Consider the following 22,304-nt stretch of genomic DNA (forward strand, 5'->3'; position numbering starts at 1 on the left):
AAGCACCAGTCAAGATAAAATTTGGTGCCCCAAGCGAAAAATTTCAAAGGATCTACTTTTGACAGTCTTTCAGTTTATAAATAAAGGAATGAGAAACTGGATAGTCGTTTCTTGGCGAAATCACAGCAATTAATCACCGCTGGTCAGTTTAAATTTTGCTTTTATTGATTTCGTCTCCATTAATTTACGATCCCTGGTTGGGAATGGGTTAAACACGCCTGTTTGCTACTGTTTGTTATCGTCATCGCGAAACAATTTATTGTACTTAATTTAATCAAATCGAAAGTTCACGACACACGTTATAATATAATTACTTGAATCAATCGGCTTGGTGTGCATGAGAAAATAAAGATTAAGGTCTCGCTTTGTTTCGATTCCAACTTAATTGGCAGCTCAGTACCCCCGTTAACTTCCTATATTTAGCTCGACCTCGCCACGAGGTCGCACCACTGGGAGAAATAATCCTGATCTCCAAGGACTGGGTACACTCAGCGGAATGCATCGATAGCGTGAGAAAATCTAAACGTAAGCGAAAGAATAAACTAAGGAAAAAAATGACAATGAAATTAAATGAAATAACCCATCGGTGGCTGTCAAATCGTCACTTAATCCTTAAATTTCTCTGTTATTGCCTCTTTTGATTCGGATTCTAAGTATTTTAATTAGGATTGGTAGAATTTGTAAACATAATTTTTGTACTTTATTGGTCACTTTTAAAAGACCTTTACATTATACAGGGTGTATTTGAATACGGCTCTCGCGTAAAGAAGTTTTCAACTTATCGAAACAACCGTATTGAAATATAACTGATTGATTGATTGATTGATTGATAGATTGATTGATTTATTGATTGATTGATTGATTGATGGATGGATGGATGAATGGATTCATTCATTCATTCATTCATTCATTCATTCATTCATTCATTCATTCATTCATTCATTCATTCATTCATTCATTCATTCATTCATTCATTATCATTCATTCATTCATTCGTTCATTCATTCAAATAGGCAGTAAGAAATCTCCTGTTTGCCCTACGACTCTTTAGTCTAGTTAGTGTGAATTTCCTATGGACGCGCTTATGAGCCGCTGCTGTCATCAGACTTATTACTCTTTTCTGTCGAAAATCAATCCACCTCCTGGATAACGGCTCAACTGAAAACTTTCCTTTCAAACGTCTGGCTTAGTCTACCTCATCTTCTGTCGCCTTTGCTCTAGGCCTGCCATCTACATTGGCAAAACCGAGTTGGCATACACTGCGGAGACAACGCCTTTCGGCGAACATCTTTTTTCAAAGCATTGAGAGTAACTTGCCGAGTTTTCCTGTCGCCGAGCATTTTAGCACGGCTGGTTACTCTGTCAATGCCGCCGCGGAATTGGGGTTTCCAGGAGATATATGCGTCTGACTTTTCAACTAGGCACTAGTCCAGGCTTCCGTTTCCTCTATACTGCAGCCGCGCGCGCACTACAAAGCGTTTAAAATTTTGAATTCAGGGCGTACACAAAGCTCTCAAACTGAAAGCTTGCACTGGTTCCAACGTAACTGTATTTGCACCGATGAAGGGCCATGGATAGTCTTTCTATGATCCACGTGAAGGACCAGGCCCATTTGGAAAACAACTCCATATAGAACACGGCACTTTTGTTCATACTTTCACATTTCCAAGCTGGTGACGTAGCGAAAAAAAACTTGATCCACCCAAGAACAATCCCAATTCAGCCCATGAATTGGAGACAACGAACAACCTTGAAAATGAAACAGTCTCCTGGAATTGAGAAAAGCTAAATTAAGTCAATTTTAAAACAAAAAACGTCTGAGGTGTTGCTAGATAAAAGAATGAATGGCGGCAGGAGCCGATTCAAAGAGTTACTACACTACCTTCCACGACTTCTAGTGAACTTCCTGGAAATATTCCTGTCTTCTTGCAACTCTACCTTTAGCGCAATCTCAGAATTTCTTTAACATGTACAACCCAACATATATTTCAGTCAAGTGATTCGCAATCTCATCTTTAAAAGTTAGCTATCAGTAAATACCGTGTTGTTTAGGTGGTCTGAAGATAAGCGGCAGTTAATTATCGTTAAAAGGATTGGAGCTTGGCGATGACATGTTGTGAGGAACAAGGGGGTGGAAATCCGATTCATGGCTAATTAAAATAATACACTTTGTTGAGGCTTTTTTTAAATTAGCAGACATGGAAAATAACTTTCGCTGACATTATTGGTAGCAAATACAGCAGTTCAGAGCAGATGATTCGTCATAGCGGCAAACAATTCTTTTCCTCCTTTTAATTCTTTTCTTTTTTTTTTATTTCAAGCCTATACATAAACAGTAAATTTTCTAAAATAAAATGGAAGCCTGTCGGATCCGAATGAGGAACTAGCACCGATAACTAAGAGGAAGTTTTCAAATTAGTTGTTGTTCGTCCTCTCATTAATTAAAATATAATTACTTTAATAATGAGTGTTCAACTTACAATTTGTCTAAATTTTAGCATCAAAAAGAGTGAAAGATCAAAAGCTATCTCTATCATGATGATCTTTCACACATCCCATGTAAAAAGACTGAAACTACATGTTTCATGAGGTGAAATTGAATTTCAAAAGCGCCTCGTCTCCTATTGGTAACGGCCAAATATCAAATCTTTCAAATTTGGCCAACGCTAGCTGCATGGTTATAAAGAATTATCCATGGGATTTTGAGCCAAAACAGCAACATTAAAGTCGGTGTTTCGTGGCGGTCCAGTTCATCTTGTTTAATGCTACTGAATTAAAAGGCCTTGTTTGCTATCAGCCTAATTCCGTAGGTGTTTAATCTTGCCCGTTGTCTGCGCGAACTCTGGGAAAGAGCGGGCGAGTTATCGGCGAGTATCTCTCGGTGACGTTACAGCTCACGGTAGAGTCCGGGATAAGTCCAGGATTGACCGAGCCGAGAACGGCTAGGGACTAGGCTGGTTCGCTGCGAAATTTGAGAAATTACTTACGAATGAAAAAATTACAATTTCATGTCAACCAAATATCTCTTCCGAACCTTATATCAAACGTTACAAAAAAACCGTAAGTCTTCAAAATCCACAATTCTAATCCGTTTCAATCTTTCTTAAGTCTGTCCATCCGTGTCTCCTTTCCTATTTGTTGTAAATTTATTCCTTAAATCTGATTGATCTAATAGACCTTTTTACCGATACGGCGGCCATATTGAATTAATTCGATTTAAGGAGTATTATAGGATGCCCAGGAGGCATGAGCACATTTCGTTTATAAATTCGGACGCTTTTCGGGACATTTTTTCTTAAAGTTTTCTTAGAATAAGATTGTAATGGGGAAAAAGATCCTTGTGCCGTGTTTAGATGTAACAATGATCGCCTTTTTCTAGCGTAGTATTAGGAATATGGTCTTTCACTGTATATTTCTCGGGAAAAAGGCGATCATTATTACATCCAAACGCGGCACAAGGATCTTTTTTTCCATTACAATCAAATTCTAAGAGAACTTTGCGAAAAAATGTCCCGAAAAGCGCTCGAAATACAAATGAAATGTGCTCATGCCCCCTGGGCATCCTAAAATACTCCTTAAATCGAATTAATTCAATATGGCCGCCGTATCGCTGTAAAGGTCTATCCCCCGATATCCGACATCTTTTTGCAGAGCACAGCGAAATCTCGTCTTCCACGTCCAGGCTGGTCGCCTGGGCGATATTTCCCTTTGTGGCTTGACCAGCGTTTGAACAATTCTGCATGTGTTTCGAGCTTGAATTCGAGATTATCAATTCGCACCCAAATAATTTTAAAGATCCCGAGGTCTTTATCGATCCTCTCTACGCAATCGATACCTTATGCTACCGTTTCGCCTCTCTACGAACGAACGATCGATCGTTTTCCAAGGATGAAACTTGAAACTTAGGGCGCTTTCCATTTGTCAGAACTGACCGGCCAGACCATTCCCGTCGTAATGGGAATTTCACTTTTAATCAAGACTATCCAACCAGATCAGTCAAATCCTAAATAGTATGCACGAAGGAGATGGTTTTTCATCGAAACCTTCTGGAAAAAGCCCATTTCATTTGCTAACGGACTGGTCCGGCCGGCCAGTTCTGACAAATGGAAAGCGCCTTTAGATAGCATTTTCCTTCCCCCCTTTAAATCTTGAAGTTTTGTGCTATTGTCAAGTTATTCCTGAAATACAACTCAGTTCAATCTTAACTTTCTAGCTTGAGCGTCTTTCGCTTTCTTGCTTGGGACGTTCTCCTTGGGATGAGCTGACAAACAGAGCCACTTTTTTTCAACACAGAGCTGCGAGCTTCCAGGTGGCCGGAATTTTTCGTTGCGTTGCTCTTTTCAGTGACCTCACTAAGCGTGTGATTGGTTGCTGCAAATAGGGTGAGTCATTCAGTCGGGGATAAGGACAGAATACACTTCCTTATCAGGTGCCTAGCAGGTACCTACGAAAGGCTAGAAAACAGCTCAACATTTTCCTTTTATTTGTTTACATAAAACTTATACTTTATATAAACCATACTGAGTAACCAAAATAAGAACTGTAGGATACAAAGCGACTTACATGTAGCGTTGCAGAAAAATAAGAAATTCTAGCACGAGATTTTTACGAATCCAACAAAAATGCCGCAGTTAATGTAAAAATATCGTAAGTATATATAAATGCTTCTTAATTGATATCCCAATCTTCTTTTTACGCGTTACAAAATTCTCAGTAAATTGAAAGCTGAGTGTATATTAGTACAAGCGACAAAATAATTGCACGATGACGTCATTTTACTACAACTGCCAGAATCCTTTGGGTAGTTGATGTTGTTGTTGTTGTTGTTTTTGTGCAAATTAGAGCTATTGTTTTTTATACCTCAGAGGGACTGAGAAATTTAAATAAATAAATATGAAGAAGAAAAATAAGACAAAAAGGAAATGAATTCCGGCAAATGCCGTCAAATGTCGTCAACGTGAAAATGGCTTATTGTGTATACATTCTTTGTAGCTTAAATGTACATAACGCATTAAATACATCCATGCTTTATATCTGTACACAGTTCATTTCTATACGCATGGGAAGACCATTGTCCGTACTCCTAAACGCCTTAACAAACAATACATAATGATCCCCTACTGACAGCAGCTTCTTGTAGTAGGCAATGTGTTGCTACTTGTAAAAACCGCGCGCTCTTACCCAGAGAAGAAGGGCTGGATAATCTTTCCGCCAGCTTCAATACAACTCCTTCAGCCCGTTCGAAAGGCAGGAGAAACTAACAGCTTTTAGAATACTTCATTACGTCAGCTCTTTAGGCTACACACCAGTTGATTTTAGTAGGTTAGGATCGGAGTATGTTCTCTGTGAAAACTTTGGACTCCTTTCAAGTGATCCCGATTCCAGTGAGTAAGGAGAACTTATCAGCAGTCTACAAATCGAAAAAAAAGAAAGTGGAGTTTTCTTTATTTTATATTACCCACACGTATCGGTGCAGGTCACCCAAGTTCATGTTGAACCTGTTGTACAACACAGCCAGAAAGTACAAATAGCTACAACAACTTGGGTGTATACAGTTCGACCGTCGGTCGAACTGTATACCTCCTATGCATAGCTACCTCATTGTAGCTAAATCACTCCCCTCCTGGCCTCCTTTTTTCGCATGAATCTGAGTCGGAAACCCTCTGTGATGGGAAGCTCCTGAAAGTGACACTTTGACCATTTCCATCGCATTCACAAGTTTTTCTTTCAGAACAATTCAAGTGCCGCAGCAAAGTGAATAACCTAGGACCGTTTCATACTGTTTCTGTTCTACTATACCGTATCGACGTCTTTGGCGGTATATTGTGAATATAGACGAGACTCTAGTCTCCAAGGCAACCTTAAAAAGCGATTGCATCTGAGGAGACTAGACATGAGATGGTTGTCTGCGCAATAAGGAAGCAAATTCTGCTAAAAAATGAGAGTCAAATTTAGCCTGCCACGCTCGAAGCCCTAAGAAATTTTACAGACACAATCCGAAAATTAAAAAATAAAGAAGAAGAAGAAGAAGAAGAAGAAGAAGAAGAAGAAGAAGAAGAATGACAACAATAATAATGTGATAGATGTATATGAAATAAATCATATAAGAACTGCGGAAATGAAATCAAATGAAGAATGATCCTAGCAGTTGTGAATTTTTCTCACGCTTCCTACGCAATAATAATAAACTTGATTTAAGTCTGCTTTAGTGCCACTTTAATTAAAATTGCAATTATTTTAACTTATATATCAATCAAATTACTTGTCACGTAACTTTTAGCTTTATGTTCATATCGTATAATTGTACATTCGTCTTCCATGTTTTGATTCTAGACTTGAGCCCAATATTCTACGAAAACTGTTTTGAAGAACAGTTGCGTCCAAACTTGGAGCTTCTGTCCGACGACGCCGGTAAATCATCGTTCCTTGAAAACTAGAATTACAACGAAAGTCATTTATTTGTTCATTACTTTATTTATCGGGTATTTATGTATTTATTTTATCTATTTATTTGTTAATTTACTAATTTATCTAATTTCATTTAGTAAATCTATTTAGTCATTTTATTTATTTATTTATTTTATAATGTATATTCTTTCCAATTTATTTAACATTTTATTTAATAATTTCATTTATTTTTTATTTATTTTATTTTCAAATTTAATATAATCCACTAGTTTATTTATTTAGCCATTTATCCACTTATTTACGAATATTAAAAAAAGTCATTTACTAACAGGGTCTAACACACATGTTCAGGATTTACTTTTAGATTTGTTCTATAAGGTGACTTTTTTAAAAAATGCGTTGAGTTATTTGCTCTCTGTCAAATCAGGGCTGTCATCAAGAGGCGTCGGGGGGCAAGGGATTTCCCCCGGCTAGTATGAACGTGGCCCCCGGCTTCTTTCGTAGGAAAATAGAAGAAATATAGAACCAAAAGAAATCCCTAGCTGTTTTATTCCCCACCTACTTGTTGTATTTAACCGGCAACTTCAAATTTTAGTGACATCCCTGTAGCTCTAGTTATTATTCATTCAAAATATTTATCCGTTTCTGATTGGCTAAAATCCCTAGCATAATTCATCATAACCAGCTACTGTCGACCAAATTTGGAAGAATTTTGCGATATGTGAACTGATGACGTCAATCGTGCAGCAAAATTGCCAGATTATTGAACGGTTAACCGAGAAGACCTGGGAACGAGGTTGAGTAGTTTTGGTAGTGAATACAAAATGGCGGATAACACCCTCCTCAATCTCCATAATTCTTCAAATGATACTTAGCCTCATTCAATAACTGTTAATTATTGAAGATGACCTGCTTAATCGGAATACCCAACAGGAGGCTCAGCGGAGGAGAGAATAGGCACAATGTAAATGGAGCAGAAAACTCGGTGCATCGTAAACTGTTCACAGTCCCCTGTTTTCCCGTAAGATCGTCGAGATCGAGCGCTACGCGTTACGGGTTGCCATCTTGGATGAGTGTCAAATCTACTCTCCCTACTAGAGCTACATGCATAATCCCCGATGCCCACTCCCTCGGTACATTTGAAAATCAAGATGGCCGCCATTAACGGTAAGACGCGCTATATCACGACGATCTCACGGAAAAATAGGGGACGTGAACAGTCTATGAAACGTAATTCTGTACCTATAGTTGATACTGTAGAACTTGGAACTTTTTATTTACTTTTTATTCTATTTTTACAACAAAGTCAAGACTCTTGATTCCAAACATAACCCAGATACCTGCAAACGTTTTTATCAATTAACTGATGAACTCCTCTAATTACTTTATCAATATACAATTCAAAAATATCTTTCAGCCTGCTTTGATCTACGGGACAAGTTATTACCAATCAAAGTAATGCAATTGCCCTATGATGTAATTTTGGTTTTTACAATAGCTTTTGCAATATTGTATGTACTTGTATGGTCATGCAAATAAAGCTCGTCTGGCTCGTTGTTGATGTTATTTTCGTAGATTGAGTAAATCAAGAGAGGTGTGACTTACCCTGCCGATGCGTGACTAGCTGGAAAGTTAGGAACTGGGGCTCGCTCTTTTTTCTGTTTCTTCTTCAAAAGGAATCGCCCTATTGATGACTGATTAGAAAGAAAAAAAGAAATTAAGTAAGTGAAACATGCGTTTAGTTTAGAGACATTTTCATTGATGTTGCGACTGTTTAACTAGAATCCCCCGTAACGTGTGTTAGATCCTCATGTGTAAGAAATGTCGGGCCAAAAAACCTAACCAACGAGAGAATTTTCGACCAACCGCCAGGCACACTCTCCTACGTTCAACATGAAATACAAATTTACATCAAACACACTGAGAAATAGAGTCATAGGTAGAGATATCGGTTTCAAATGTTTATTAAACAAAGAGACAACAATGTTTCAAAAACCTTTGAAAGTGAAGTGAAGTATTATAGTCGGAAGACATATCGTATTTACTCAAAAAAGCACCGCCCCGATTAAGCGCTGCAGTTGGATGAAAAAAATGAATAAACACCGCCACCGACTAATCAGAATCAAAAGACGTTAATTCTGTTAGTTTAATACAGAAAATAATAATACGGTAGAATTAACTTCGGTGAGATACAATTCTTTGTCGCGTCCAACTTTCAAAACAACGCTGCCCTCAAATAAGCGCCTTATTTGTGGCGTTAAAAATTAATAGGCGCCGCGACACTCATTCGAGTATATAAGGTAGCCTAAGGCCAGATGTGAATCAAAGGGAAAATGTATCTCACAATAAAAAAGGAAACTGAAAGGGCACAGAGGATCCAAAAATCAAAACAACATTAAACAGCTTTAAAATAGAGCGGTTTTCGTTTGAGTGTCGTAAAACCAAAACCAAAGTAATTACTCTGGCCAATCACATAGGACACAGACAATACATTGAACCAATCAAAACTCGAAGTAATTACATGTGGCTGACGCAAAGCGCGGGAAAATCGTGCGAGCGCGTCACAATTGGCTTTGGTTTTACTTCTGATTGGATGAAAAGGTGGCGCGAATCTTTTAAGCCAATCGCATCGTGTAGAAAGTGCAAAACCAATTACTTTTCGACACTCAAATGAAAACCGCTCTATGTACGACACTAAAGTTTGTTATCTAAACACAAGTTAGAGCTTTTTGGCGGGGGCGACGGCGAGCAAAATATTTGTTTAAAAGCTATACTCTTTGTTCGTTAATATTTACTGAAGAAAAAATATATATCAAAATTCCTATGAAACTTTTAACTTGAGTGAAATCTTTCATTTAACAATTTGAACACAAAACGAGAATATTTATTGTCTAAACAGGAACTTTTTTTTCTTTTGAAGTAATTGTGTTCAAATCTTCAATACATCCAAACTAAACGTTAATATACTCCAACTCCTCTCGACCCATCAACGCTGCGGCCAAATACACTTAAACGACTCTAAATACAGGATGAAGCCGTTAACTTTCAAACAAATCAAAACTATATTATTTTTTTTTTCTCGCCAAATTATACGCCTTTAACCCTAACTATTAATTTGTTTTATCACTGAAAAATATTATCAGCGTTTTCAAATACTTCACGTTATTAAAATGCAGTGGGTATTCAGAGAAAACACATTTCCGCGTCAAATCATTCTAACGATTTTAATGTTGTTATTTTTGACCTTCGAATAACGATTAAGGATGACTACCTTTCAACCGCCTGATGTGCAGGCAATTTGCCACACAGTGAAGTCAATTGCATACTTTATGGAGCGGAATATTTACATTCAACCGTTCACACATTAAAAATATTGGCCCCGAGCGCAAAGGAAGAGAGGAAGCGACTTGTGGTTTTCCTTAAGCAACAAGCCTGGTTGACAAGCTTCAAGACTTTCGACTCGTCGCTTTCGTGATCGAAACTTCCGTACGAAAAGTATTCATTACTGAGACAATTTCAAGCTCAACAAAATCTTAGACGGCTTTTTTGAAAAGCAACGACAACTACAACAAAAAGATTTCGTAAGGAAATGGGAAAAATTCCTTGTAATTAATTCAGCGACACAAGAAGATTTCGGCCGCGACAACGAATGAGTTTCGCCATGCTCCTCACTGGTAAGTTCACCGTCATAATTGGACTGACAAAGCCAAGTATTATTTTTGACCACAGTCATCAGAAACCAACACACTTTCTTTACCACGACTTTCGATCTGGTTTATTTGAATTGGCTTTCATACGTTAACTGAGACAATATATTTTTTCTGATCTGTCTTAGTTTTAGGGATGAGTAAAATTGCAATCATTATGATTTTCGACACCGACGGGAAAAAACAACGACAACATGACACAAAATGAATAAACTAAATTGTTTACAGAAATCTAAAACATCCAAACATAAGCAGTTTTGACTAATATCATTTCCCCAAAGCTTTAAAAGATTATACTTGACATTTCAACATTTCAACTGATTTTCAATCTGACCGTTTTAGCCGGTACTTTTAAAGAAAAGTAAATGAAATTTAACGATTACCAAAATTCGCACAACACGTCGTATCTACGATTTACAATTCGCCTTCAAAATATTGGAATGTGCAAGCAAAGAACAAAGAACAATCTAGAGAAGGCACCCTCGCCGGGTAATATCACCTCTATCACTTCAGTATCGTTTCGTATTCATTTCCCTTCTCATGCAAGGCATCCACTAAATAATTTTGCAAACTTTGGCGGTCCGTGAACCAATTTCTTTTTTTTTTTTCCATTTACCGCCAGAGGAAATTAATTCTCATACTGCCGATCCACTTTGACTATCTACTTAATGTATTTCCCCCCCCGCGTTTCCTTCGTGCTTTTCCCTCGCGCATTTGCCTCGCTCGCACGCACGTTACGTGCTCGCCCGCGCGATAAACCTTAGTAACTGCATGGATAATAGAAAGACTGGCAGTCTTTCTATTTCCCATGGTGACCGCTGGCGGTTTCTTTTGATAACTGATTTTGTCTGACTGACCTATAGCAGAATTTGACGCTGTTACTAAACCTTACTAGCCCCTACAAAATGTGTGTCGTTTGTTTGTTTGTTTCAATCGTGCCTGATTGATCAATTGAAGAAATTGTTAATCCTCCTATCGTACACTGTTACAATCAAGAGAGACGGAAAGAAACCATATTTATTTCATCTTTTTTCACTTCTGAAAACTGAAGGTAACAGAAAAAAAAAACGCATTAGGATGCTTTTAAAAGGGTAAAATTTAATGTTTCCACTTTCTCTTCCCCCGCCTCACTGAGTCTTAACAACTTCCAAGCCAAAAGCGCTAATTCAAACAATAAAAAAAGCGTTTTGGCCACAGCCTCACTCTATTTTCTCCTATGATTTCAGCGGTTTATTAGTTTGCCAAATAAGGTAGTTTGTCACAGTATAATTATTATACAGTAAACTATCCCAGCTCTCAGCCTTTCCTCATTCATCTCCTTCTTTTTTGGTTAACCAGTCACCTCGCCACCAAACCATCAAGAACTTCGACGCAATAATCGTTAAAAAGGTCTAACATATTTGTGTTTGGGTCGACTTCAAATTCGAATAAAAAAAATATTAGGTAAGCAACCTTAGGTATTAAACTGTGTCAAGTGTTTCCCAGTTACTCGTTGATGGCGAGTTGACTTCTTGGTGGCGATTTCGCTTGGGACGGGATAGTTTGGGAGCGAGATGACCGTCAACGCTTTTTTGACAGCGCACATTATTGAGATGTTACCTAAAATTGATAAAGATTAAAACTGTTTTTCACTGGATTCGCTAGTTGACAAAATAAAGCAAATATAAAAAAAGCATCCAGTGTTCAAAATGTTCAATAGACACTCCACGTTTTTTTTTAAATTTTGACATGGACCAGTTAGTGAGAATCCGTCGACACCGCTGAAAGGGAGCTTGAAAAGTAGTACAGCAATTGCCAAGTTTGAGAGTGATTTGTTAAAAAAGAACGAAGATAGGAAGATCGGCAAAGTCTCAAACTCTTAAAAATGAAGATGTACGTTTGTATGATGGGGGCACCAACTTGTCCACCACCATACAAACGTCTGCAAAAGTTCGCGACTTGAGGAAGCCACATCTTTGCTCGTGATTGACGAACAAACTTAGTTATTTTACTGATGTTTAAGGCTTTCTTTTCAGCGATGTCGACGGATTTTTACCAGATGATTCTCACTAAAAAACTTGATAAAGAAAACTGGGTCTATTTAAAAAATCATAAATTTATTTTCTTTCCTGAATAATGAATTGATTGGATACTACTAACACTACTAGATATTCCCTCGTTTGATTTGTAAGAAAACTTAATAGCACATTAAGCTTCGAGGCTTCTTTTTTGGAACCCTTTTTTCATTTCCTTTTTGTGGACTGAATTAAATGGCAAACTACCATAAATAGCAGCAACACCGCAGACCTCAAAAGGGTCGACAATGGTAAGTATCAGAGGACGTTGGAATAGCGCCTGCGTAAAGCGACAGATAGAATCCCTTCCTCTGGAGGCCGAACTAGGGACCTGCCGGCGGCCTGTTTCTTTCACGACGCTCCTCTTATTAGGCAGGTTTGGCCAAAGAAAAATCAAACGAGAAGGCGAGACGGCGCGAAAAGAACTTGACGCAACTTCCTGTGCTCAAGTTAACGCTCCACCATTGGTTAAATAACTTTTAGATCTGCGCGAGCCGTCGTCACTGTCGACACGTCGTCTTTGCTAAATGTATCTTTCATAAATTCGAAACCCGAGCAGCAGCTGACAACCGAGTAGACGAATGGGGGAGAGGGGAGAGGGGGTTAGAGGAGCGACAGTCCTTCCAGGCGCTCCTCCGGGACCCTGTTGATATATTACAGTTAACAACAGTCCCGTTCAGAATCATCATCAGGGACCAGTTACTTAAATTTTAGTCCACGGGTCGGGTCCGGCACGAGAGGCTGCTAAGAAATTGCGCAAAGTTTAACGTGGGTCAGACGCAACGACCAACGACCAGGGCGGCATACCAACGACTCTACTGGTTAGGTCCGTTGTTAAGTAGCTTTCATCAGGATCTCTCGTGGAGTATAGGACGAAGAGTAAGCCAGCAAGCGCGAGGAGGCGGGGGAGAGAAAGGGGAGTAGTAGCCAGGTTCGAAAAAGCTACAGTCAACAATAGTCCCATTCAGAAGCATCTTCAAGGAACAGCTGTGTATTTTTTAATGTCGGATCTTTTCGCCAACGCCTGACGTTCAGCCCAGTCAGACTTGTTCAGTTAGCAAGTCAGCAGTTCACGTCTGATGTAAGACTTAATAGAACTGACCCCAAAAAATCATCTCCAGTCTCTTCCACGTCATGACTAATGAGATCAATATTAGAATTATTTTGGGGGATTATCGTAAAAGTGAGGATACTCTCCTTCGCTATGATCATGTGGACGCTAGTTGCGAGAACAAGCGGTGGTTGCGACATTGGTTTCTGAAATAGACTTCAGTTTTTATCTTACGATTAATTTTCATAGGATCATTTCAATCACTTTAATCAATGAAATCGCCACCAACACTCGATATATACATTTTTTTTTTATCATTTACCATTACAGTTGAACCTTCATATGCAACCACCTCCCATAGGCGACCACCTATCCAAAACTTATCCAAAACACCCAAACTTTCCCAGTCAAAGCCTTACAGTTGGAACCTCTTGTAAACGACCATCTCCCATAAGCGACCACCTATCCAAAACACCAAAATTTTCCCAGTCAAAGCCTTACAGTTGGAACCTCTTGTAAACGACCATCTCCCATAAGCGACCACCTGTCCAAAACACCAAAATTTTCCCAGTCAAAGCCTTACAGTTGGAACCTCTCGTAAACGATCATGCCCTGTAAGGGACCACCTCCCATAAGCGACCATCTATCCAAAACACCAAAATTTTCCCAGTCAAAGCCATACAATTAGAACCCTAAGTAAGCGACCGCGACTAATTTTTGGCTGACGGTTTCATAATTTTCCAATTTTACCGACCATTTAACGCATGGAGTGATCTCTTTGTTCGCTGTATGTACTTCAATACTTAATACTGAAAGAAAGTCTTACAAACACCGTTTAAGATAACGTAAAAAGTTTTTTACATTCCACGCTGAGAACGAGGACTACTTACTCACTGGAACGATTTTTTTGAAAGAGAGGAATTTGAAAAGAATGATTTGCACACGCCATAGCTCGCGCAGAGGACAGCGGTCGCGTGGTCATTCCCCTGCTACTTTTAAACGAAATTAAAATTTTTTCACGTTCGAATACGTTTTACAAGAAATGGTAAACGTTGTAAGAGTGCAACCATGGAGTTATGGATACACTTGCACGGTTTGCTAAGCACTCAAGAAGCTAGAGTTGCACGCCGCTACGCCTTTAGCAACTCTTACGCTTCCTTCTTGCTTAGCAACCTCTCGCGTGCAGCAATAACATTTAGATGGTTGCGTGCTGCACGTTTACCATTTCTAAATTATAAAATATAAAAATAACTGGTCCTCACCGATCTTGATCGAGACTTGTCGTCGGACGCCTCATTTTTACTGCTTTTGTCACTGTTAGAATATTGACTCGTTAGCATAATACTTGGTGAAGAGCTTGTGGAACCATATTTACTATGCAGTGACCCATAACCAGAAGATTCTGAAGAGGAGTCTACGAAAACAAGAACACTGGTCAACAATCAACGCAATACAACATCACTGACAACTTTTAGGTTTCACAGAAGAACTTCCAGGGGAATGTTTTGCGAAAAATGTGTTCAGCAAAAGGAACTGTAGCCCAAAGATCAAAAATTTCGCGCTGGGGTTTTTTCGTTGGTGTGGCTCGTTAGATATCCAAAAACAGAATTAGGTTGAACAAACTCCTTATTACGATATTAGGCGCAAAAACGACAGCTAGCACAAAGTTGATTGTTATCAATCTTAACAACGACGTATCCCGTATTTCCCTCTATGCCATAATTTGTCTACAATCATCTTCCACATATAGCAGAGAAAGAGGACCCAAGGTGCATTTCACACAAGGTAAGTACACAACTTTGCTATTTTCTCTCGTAGGTAAAACCGGTCAAAATCAAACCCGGTGAAAACTTAGCCAAATCAAGGTTCAAATTTGATGTAAAGTCAACGTTTTTCACACTAAAAACTCTAAGAGAAAGATATACAGAGATTCCCTCAAATGCAAAACAAAACACGGTCTGTTAACAGTTTTTGGTAACTTTTTCGACAACAGAGGAGTTAACCTTGAAAAAAGATGATCTAGGTTTGTTTAGAAATTGAAATCCTTTTTTATCTCCATAACAAACAGTAGGGTTTTAAGCGGGAAAAACCAAAAACACGACACAGCTCCTTTAGAAACTGCTAACAAACGCATGCGCTATTTTGACAATGGAACGATATATGAAATGATACAATTGATTATAAACAACAATGAAATTCCAGGTGAGCTTTCGAGCACAAACAGTAAAAATAACATGTTATCTGCACATGTGAAAATATCATCGTTGCTATGGCTACATGATAAATCGCGCGAAGATATTGAAGGGAAATTGTTTCGAATTTCATTGACGTTTCTATAATTAATAGAACATTACATGGCCACTTGGAGACAGGAAATTTCTGTTCTCGTGTTCAAAAATATTTTTCAACACTGGAAGAGAAATTTCGTGTCTCCACGCAGCCATGTAATATCCTCTACATAAGCACGTGGATTCCATGCATTAAGAATCTCGTGTAGGCGTATTCAGCCATATGATTGGCGTAAAAGTTAGTCTAAAGTGTTGAATGTTCTTGGAAAACTGATCTTTCAAGAAATGTAAAATCAACGACTAATGCATGACTTTCCAGTCTGCTGTAGAACTAGTTCCCATGTTTTCCGAGACTTTTCGAGCCAACCATTTTGTGGCGCTTTCAGCCTTTATACATTCACTCTACGGTAAGGCTGCCGCTCATTGGATATATTTTTGTTCGTCTCGCGAACTGAGCTTCACCTTTAACACAAACAAATTGGCTCATGATTTTGTTATTCCTAATGTCCGGACGGGATGACTTATCAAGGTTGCACTGACATTTTCGTTAAAAAGGGAGCAGGGTAGGGAAGGCGGGAAGGGGGGAGGGGGGGGTGGTGCAAAGATTAATTTGTGCGATTGGCAACTACTGCAATTGGCTTCCAAACGCGAGACACGGTTTCGTTAGTGCAAAACTCTTCTCTCGCGTAATTCAAGTAAAACGCTTGGTTCCACAAAATAACTCAGCTAACAAACAGACAAACAACGATTTCCACTGGTTTGGAGTTTAGCTCTGCAGTCGCTTGTTTTAAAACTGGCAGTTTTAGAGCTCGATGACGTAAGTTATCACAGTCTCCTACTGTTTTAGACTGAGCAGCTTTCAATTGAGTGTTGAAAAAAACGACATGATTGGTTTGGTCTTAAATCGCGACGGTTAGAACGGGCTGGAAAAAATCTCACTTAACGTTTTTAACTTATCAGAAGTAAAAGCAGAAAACAGTATATCTTTTTTCTCAAATAACTGCTAGGTCCGAGTTCCGACAGGTTCATTTGATTGACTGAGTTTGGTGAGGCTGAGTGTGATTCAAAAGTAGGCATGATGCTTTTAGGGTTTGGTTTTAAAACAGTCAATATAGAAGCGCCCTTAACGCATATCTGCATTAGTATAACCTAAATTGTTTACAAACTCTACATTGTAATGAAATTTTGGTATAATAAAAACAGCTTCTGGTTACAGATGGTGCGTTAAAAGTAGACTGCACCTCATAAAGTTTAACATCAAGTACTCTTTTAGCCTATCAGAGGATAGGAAAGGAAAGGAAAAGAAAAGAGAAGTTCTTTCAACAGCGGGACGTTTTTGACATCCAAATATAAGAAAAGAGTACGATGCATCACCTTAAACATACAGCAGGAAAAGTGAAATTGACCACTCAAAAGGAAGTTTATCGACCACAGACATTGCATGTTATCGGACAAAGGTTCGTCAGGTGTCTTGTACTGACTTAAAGTTTCTTTTATCCACCATCACGTCCTATAATTTTACAAAGGACCTCAAGGTACACTGCATACGGAAAGGAGCCCAACCGCGCCCTAGGCCCTCTAAGAGAGTATCATTCCACACCGAGCCACCTTCAGACCCTCACCTAGTCTCGCTTGTCAACCCCTCTACCAAATCCCGCTAAACATTTAGAGGAAACACGCACTGAACGGAGGCGCTTTGAAAAAAAAATACATATATATTTTCAAATATGGGCGATAAAATCGTTAACTTGACTTCACTGCAGTGTCTTTGAACATCAGAAAAAATGATGATCAATGGATTAAACAATAAACGGATAAATTATGTCTGAAACTTGGTCCTAATCCGTTCTTAAATCGAACCGCTTTGAAAATACTATTACATAATGTGAAATATGCAATGGGAACAATAAAATCCCTCATATGAGATGATTTTGTTTCTTAACATGGATAAAGATGGATTACTTGCTTTACTCCTACTTTTGGTAAAAGTTTGCGTTGAATTTTACAGATATCAATTTTCAAGCTACATAGTTTTATACTTCTGTTATAACGCGTCGCTGTTATTTTTTTTAATTTAATGCAGCCAAAAGTAAGGATTTTGCTAACTTTCAACAAATACTATTGCTTCTTAGAAGTCAAAAAATACAAAACGCGTATACTAACTTCAATACAGAGACTATTCTTTCCTAACATATCTAACACCACAGCATTTGAGTGGCAGTTTAATTTTGTTCTTTCCGTTTCTTGTTGTTATTTTTGTCTTTCTTGTGTCGCCAACTCAGTCGCATTAACCCAGTCACGAAAATCCCGCTGTGTCGTCTGCTTGGGCTCGCGGGCTCGTCTATTTTTCCATGATAAGGAGAAGAAAACATCTCAGCCAACTAAAAGTAACTTCACTGTTTGCACCGGTGACCCTCTGATTGAATTTATCAGCCGTTAAATAACAATAGATGGTCAAGCCAGAAGCTTCAACCAAATCGCTTGTCGGGATGTTAAAATGCGCAGAGTGATGGAAGGTTTATGGGAAGACGTACAGTGTATTTGTAGAATTTTACAGCTATGAAAATGGACAGTGGAACCAACTATCTCGCCTTAACGAAAGAGGTATCCAGGGGCGTTCACAAATTGCTGCGGAACCATTCTGCAGCACCCACGGCTACCAAATACCTCTACTCAGCCATGAGCTTCCATTGCAGGCACCCTTTACCCTTATTCTCCACACCAAGTTATAAGGGACATGGGTACAAGCTTTCGACGCAACGACTGCTGGGATTGTTTGGGTGGACAAGCGTTAGTTATGATTGGTCAATGGTATTCAAGGCAACCGTTAACCAATCATAAGGAACGCTTGTCCATGCACACGATCCCAGAAATCGTTGCGCCGAAAGGCTTGTACCCATTCTCTTCACCTTATACTTTCTGCAGTGAGGAACTTGAATAAATGGAAGGAAAGTTGACTGGTGGGATGGACGAACGCTTCAAACTACCGCAGCAAAAAACAACTCTAAGACTACGACAAATGCTGCGCAACCGTTACAAACCGATTGAGAATTCGAATCCTTGTCACGACGAAGCAGCAACGTTCCACGTGAGAATGTGCTTGATTTGTGGGCCGCTGACCAGAAGAGGCCGCTAAAGTATTATTTAATTGTGGTGCTCAAAAATTAAAAAGACATCAACACTTTTACGCATATATTTACCTGAATAATATCGTAGATACTCTAGTAGACCTGTCAAAAGTAAGAGAACGTATTCAGCTAAGGAAGGGACAAGTGAGTAAAATAGGATTAAATTAACTGCAAAAACCGTAGACGAAGATCCTCCTAGTTGTAAATGTTGGATCTCTAGAAAAGAGATCAAATCAGTCAAAATATAAAGAACCAAGAACGAGAAGTCCAAAGACTACTGCAAAGCTGATTTAAAACAACGTGTATTGTTTTTATAACAATATTTCGGCTGGCCATAATAGTAAAATAGGGTATGTTTTGGTCCTGCAGTGATGAACGATTATTTTCTCGTTAATTGGTTCTACTGTCCCGACTTCCCTTGACTCCCCTCTCTGGCCATTATTTATACATGCATGAAAACAGCCAAAAAGGAATTTATTAACAGCCACTTTATTAAACCAGGATGGATGGATAGATTACTGTAAGACTTATGATTCCTACTAATAACTAATCATGTTTAAATAGACAAACTCCCATTGCAGTATGCCTTCAATTTGATCAAGCGCCCAAGGAGTTAGGTTGCACAACGACCCACCCACCCTCATTTATCGCTGGAAATTCGTGGTTTCATTTACAGTGGGAAGGGTAGGTTTTCACCCTCTGATCAAGTAGGGCGTTGGATTAATGCGCCCATACCTTGACTGACAATAAGGATAAATAAGAGTGTAGTGGAATAGAATAAAAATAGAAGGAGAGATAGTGAAATTGGTGAATACTACAATTGTTCTGATTAACTGTCTTTAACCCTTTAACTCCCAAGAGTGACCAACACCAATTTTCTCCTTACAATATTGATATAAAATCAAGAGAAAAGGTCAGCAGAATTAATAAAAATGATCACCAACGAGAAAATGCCTCGATCTTTTATTAAATTCTCTCAACTAATTCTTAAAGGAATGTATAGAGATCAGTGTGGAGAATTGGTATGTTGATAAAGGGGTTTGAAGGGTTAACACAAAGGATTAAAGAATTCACATGTTTACCTTGAGCCTCAATCGTAAGTCCTTCTCTGGCCACCTGTCTGGGTTTTTTGCCACTGTGATCACGACTGTTAATATCAGCATCTGTAACAAGATAAAACGTTAAAACAGATAAAATTCGAAACATGTCACCCGATTATCGCGTCTAGTACCACTGAGTACTTTCCTGTGAACCTGCTAATAACATGTACAGTGTATACTACATTGCGAAAAGCCGTAATTTTGGATACGTGAACCTTCCCAAGAACGACCAACATCAAGTTTCTCCTAACAACATCAGCAGATCAACAAGAGTACAGGCTATGAGAATTACTAAATTGATTACCAAAGGGACAATGCTTTGATCTAAAACTCTCTCAACTGTTCTTAAAAGAAATGTATGGAGATCAAATGTATGGAGATCAGTCTTAAAGGGTTAACGAAACCAAACGGATTGATGAGGACATAGCTTAAAACAAATCTTAACGTGACCATTCAGAAATGTTCATTTTGATAATGGGTTGGGTAATTTTCCAGTGGCATTATCAACGTTCACCCTTGGTGCCCAGGCATGGTACCCAACGGCTCATAAGTGGGCACTGAAGGTCCTTCTGTCACGTGTCAAAATAACGTCCGATCGGGCGAAATGGAAGAAATTACGTACACAAATACATGAAAAGTACCCAAGGTTTAAGAAATGATCATTTTGTGTCGGATCCCAGGAACAAGTACTCGGGGGAACCGAGTGTGAACAGCCTTATTCTCAGCCCAAGCGAAACATTTTAAGAGTTTGTCGAATTTATTTAAACCCTCTTTTCTTTACCTAGCTCACCTTCCTTCCAACCTTTCCACAATATAGTAATTTTCTCATACAAAACAAGTCTTTGGCTAGAAATCGTGACGTATCTCTACTGAATATTGCTTAGAGCTACTTACCATATTCAGCCACTAGCAGTTTAATGACATCATCATGTCCATGCATGGCCGCTAAGTGAAGTGGAGTGTAACCCTGCCGATAATGAAAGAAAAAAGAGTACAGAAGGTGAACACTTTTGGTGAACCCTTACTGTTACTGAGCAAAGCAAACAGAACTTTTGTTTCACCCTGCCAGACTCGGCCCACGAATTTTCTCAAAGCGACGAAAGGCAAATCGTGGGCATAACGAAACGCCCATGCAAGGCTGAAAAGTGAGTGTGTTATACCTGTAGCTTGACGGAGGTAATTGAAGCTAGCGTTGGTTAAAAATAATAAGGGCAGAGAAAAATGACCGGCAATATCATGCCATATTTGGAAAATGTCATCGGATTTTGAGTTGTAGCGTAGGAGACGTGTACCGTTTTTCAAATTAAACTAGCCTGACAGCAAGCTCTCCAATTAGGGATAACGTGAAAAGTCACGAGCAAGCGGCACGCGAGAGAAGACGCGAGTATGAAAGGGTCCGTTCCATAGCCCTTTGCTCGCGCGTTTTCTCACGACTCGCTTTGTTCGTCAAAGCTCGCTCGCAGGGCAAAAGTAACCTCACAATTTCTACTCATTCCTGCTTTTTGCGGTTTGTTTGTTTGTCAACCTTTCTCAGCTGTAATATTTCGTCAAATTTGGCTCCGTAAGAAGCGTATTTTGGAACACTACATAATAATCTGTACACGAAACACGACGTTTCCGTTCAATCAACAATATAGAAATGACGGCAAAAGCAACTTACCCCCTGAAAGACGAAAAAATGATCCACATGCACAAGAGAAGAGAAAAAAAAAACAACTTTGTCAGCACTTATTATCAACTTATTGCAATAAACAGTAAACTGACACAACATATACAAAACCTAAATGTCGTCATTATTAACATCTTTTTTTTTTTCATTATCAGGTTAAAATGGTTTCAACCTAGTTTGATTCTCACTTTCCTTTAATTCCTATTCCTCTTAATCATTAGGATTCATGATCATGAACAAATAGGCAAAGGGCATAGGAAACTGATAGTGAACCTACGGTCGAAACCATTTCAACACTGACAAATACAAGTTTATAAAACAAGAATCTTACAACAAGTACTTACATTCTGTTCACGAAACCACAGAAGACAGGGTGCAAGAGGGAAAAAAAAGGAAAAAATGTGAGTGCATAACGTGAAATACGTTAGCTTTTAAGCATTTATGCAATCAAATGTACTGAGGAATGTTTATGCCTTACGCTTGAACACATAAGTATAGCTTATTCCAATACAACAAAAGAGACTGTGAGTTAAAGTTCCGATGACATAACTGTACCTAAAGTCGACCTCTTATTTACACTGAAATCTTAAGATTACTACAGCGGTCGACTGTGTCACTAGGTTCTTGGAGTGTCACACTGTCCGTATTTGTTGAATTTACACTCCTAAAATAACATGTAAAAGACGATAAAATTCCATCCGTGTTTAAATCCTGGCGCTACTAAAGGGACAGTGAATAACTATTACTTACTGTTTTTCCATTGACATCAATTCCATGAGTGCCAGCTAACAGCTTAACAATATCTGCTCTTCCGTGTTTTGCTGCCCAGTGAAGTGCAGTCTGTGTTTATAATAAATAAATAAATAAATAAATAAATAAAATATAACAATATAAGATAA

At 38.7% G+C, this 22,304-nt stretch overlaps 1 protein-coding gene across 2 annotated transcripts; it reads right to left on the reverse strand.

Annotated features, from left to right (window-relative positions):
- Positions 1-4,462: 4,462 nt before the first annotated feature.
- Positions 4,463-20,719, reverse strand: LOC140928350 (uncharacterized). 2 transcript variants are annotated; one of them, XM_073378088.1, is made up of 6 exons: positions 20,631-20,719; positions 19,719-19,799; positions 18,709-18,738; positions 14,483-14,634; positions 8,014-8,102; positions 4,463-5,410 (listed from the first exon to the last, which is right to left on the reverse strand). In XM_073378088.1, the coding sequence occupies exons 1-6, from the start codon at positions 20,674-20,676 to the stop codon at positions 5,299-5,301; spliced, it is 510 nt and encodes a 169-aa protein (XP_073234189.1). In that variant the 5' UTR covers positions 20,677-20,719; the 3' UTR covers positions 4,463-5,298. The 2 variants fall into 2 exon arrangements, with proteins under 2 accessions (XP_073234189.1, XP_073234190.1); XM_073378089.1 differs by lacking the exon at positions 4,463-5,410 and adding an exon at positions 6,107-6,433.
- Positions 20,720-22,304: the final 1,585 nt, after the last annotated feature.

The sequence above is a fragment of the Porites lutea genome, chromosome 2, assembly GCF_958299795.1.
Source record: "Porites lutea chromosome 2, jaPorLute2.1, whole genome shotgun sequence".
Taxonomy (NCBI): Eukaryota; Metazoa; Cnidaria; class Anthozoa; order Scleractinia; family Poritidae; genus Porites; species Porites lutea.

What these genes read in the sequence shown, in the direction of transcription:
- LOC140928350 (XM_073378089.1), bottom strand. Translation starts at nt 20,676, where the DNA reads ATGCATGGACATGATGATGTCATTAAACTGCTAGTGGCTGAATATG. An exon ending in GTATCTACGATATTATTCAG is followed by an intron (nt 14,635 to 18,708) that starts GTAAATATATGC and finishes TTGTTTTCGTAG; the next exon opens with ACTCCTCTTCAGAATCTTCT. An exon ending in GCTAGTCACGCATCGGCAGG is followed by an intron (nt 6,434 to 8,013) that starts GTAAGTCACACC and finishes TTGTAATTCTAG; the next exon opens with TTTTCAAGGAACGATGATTT.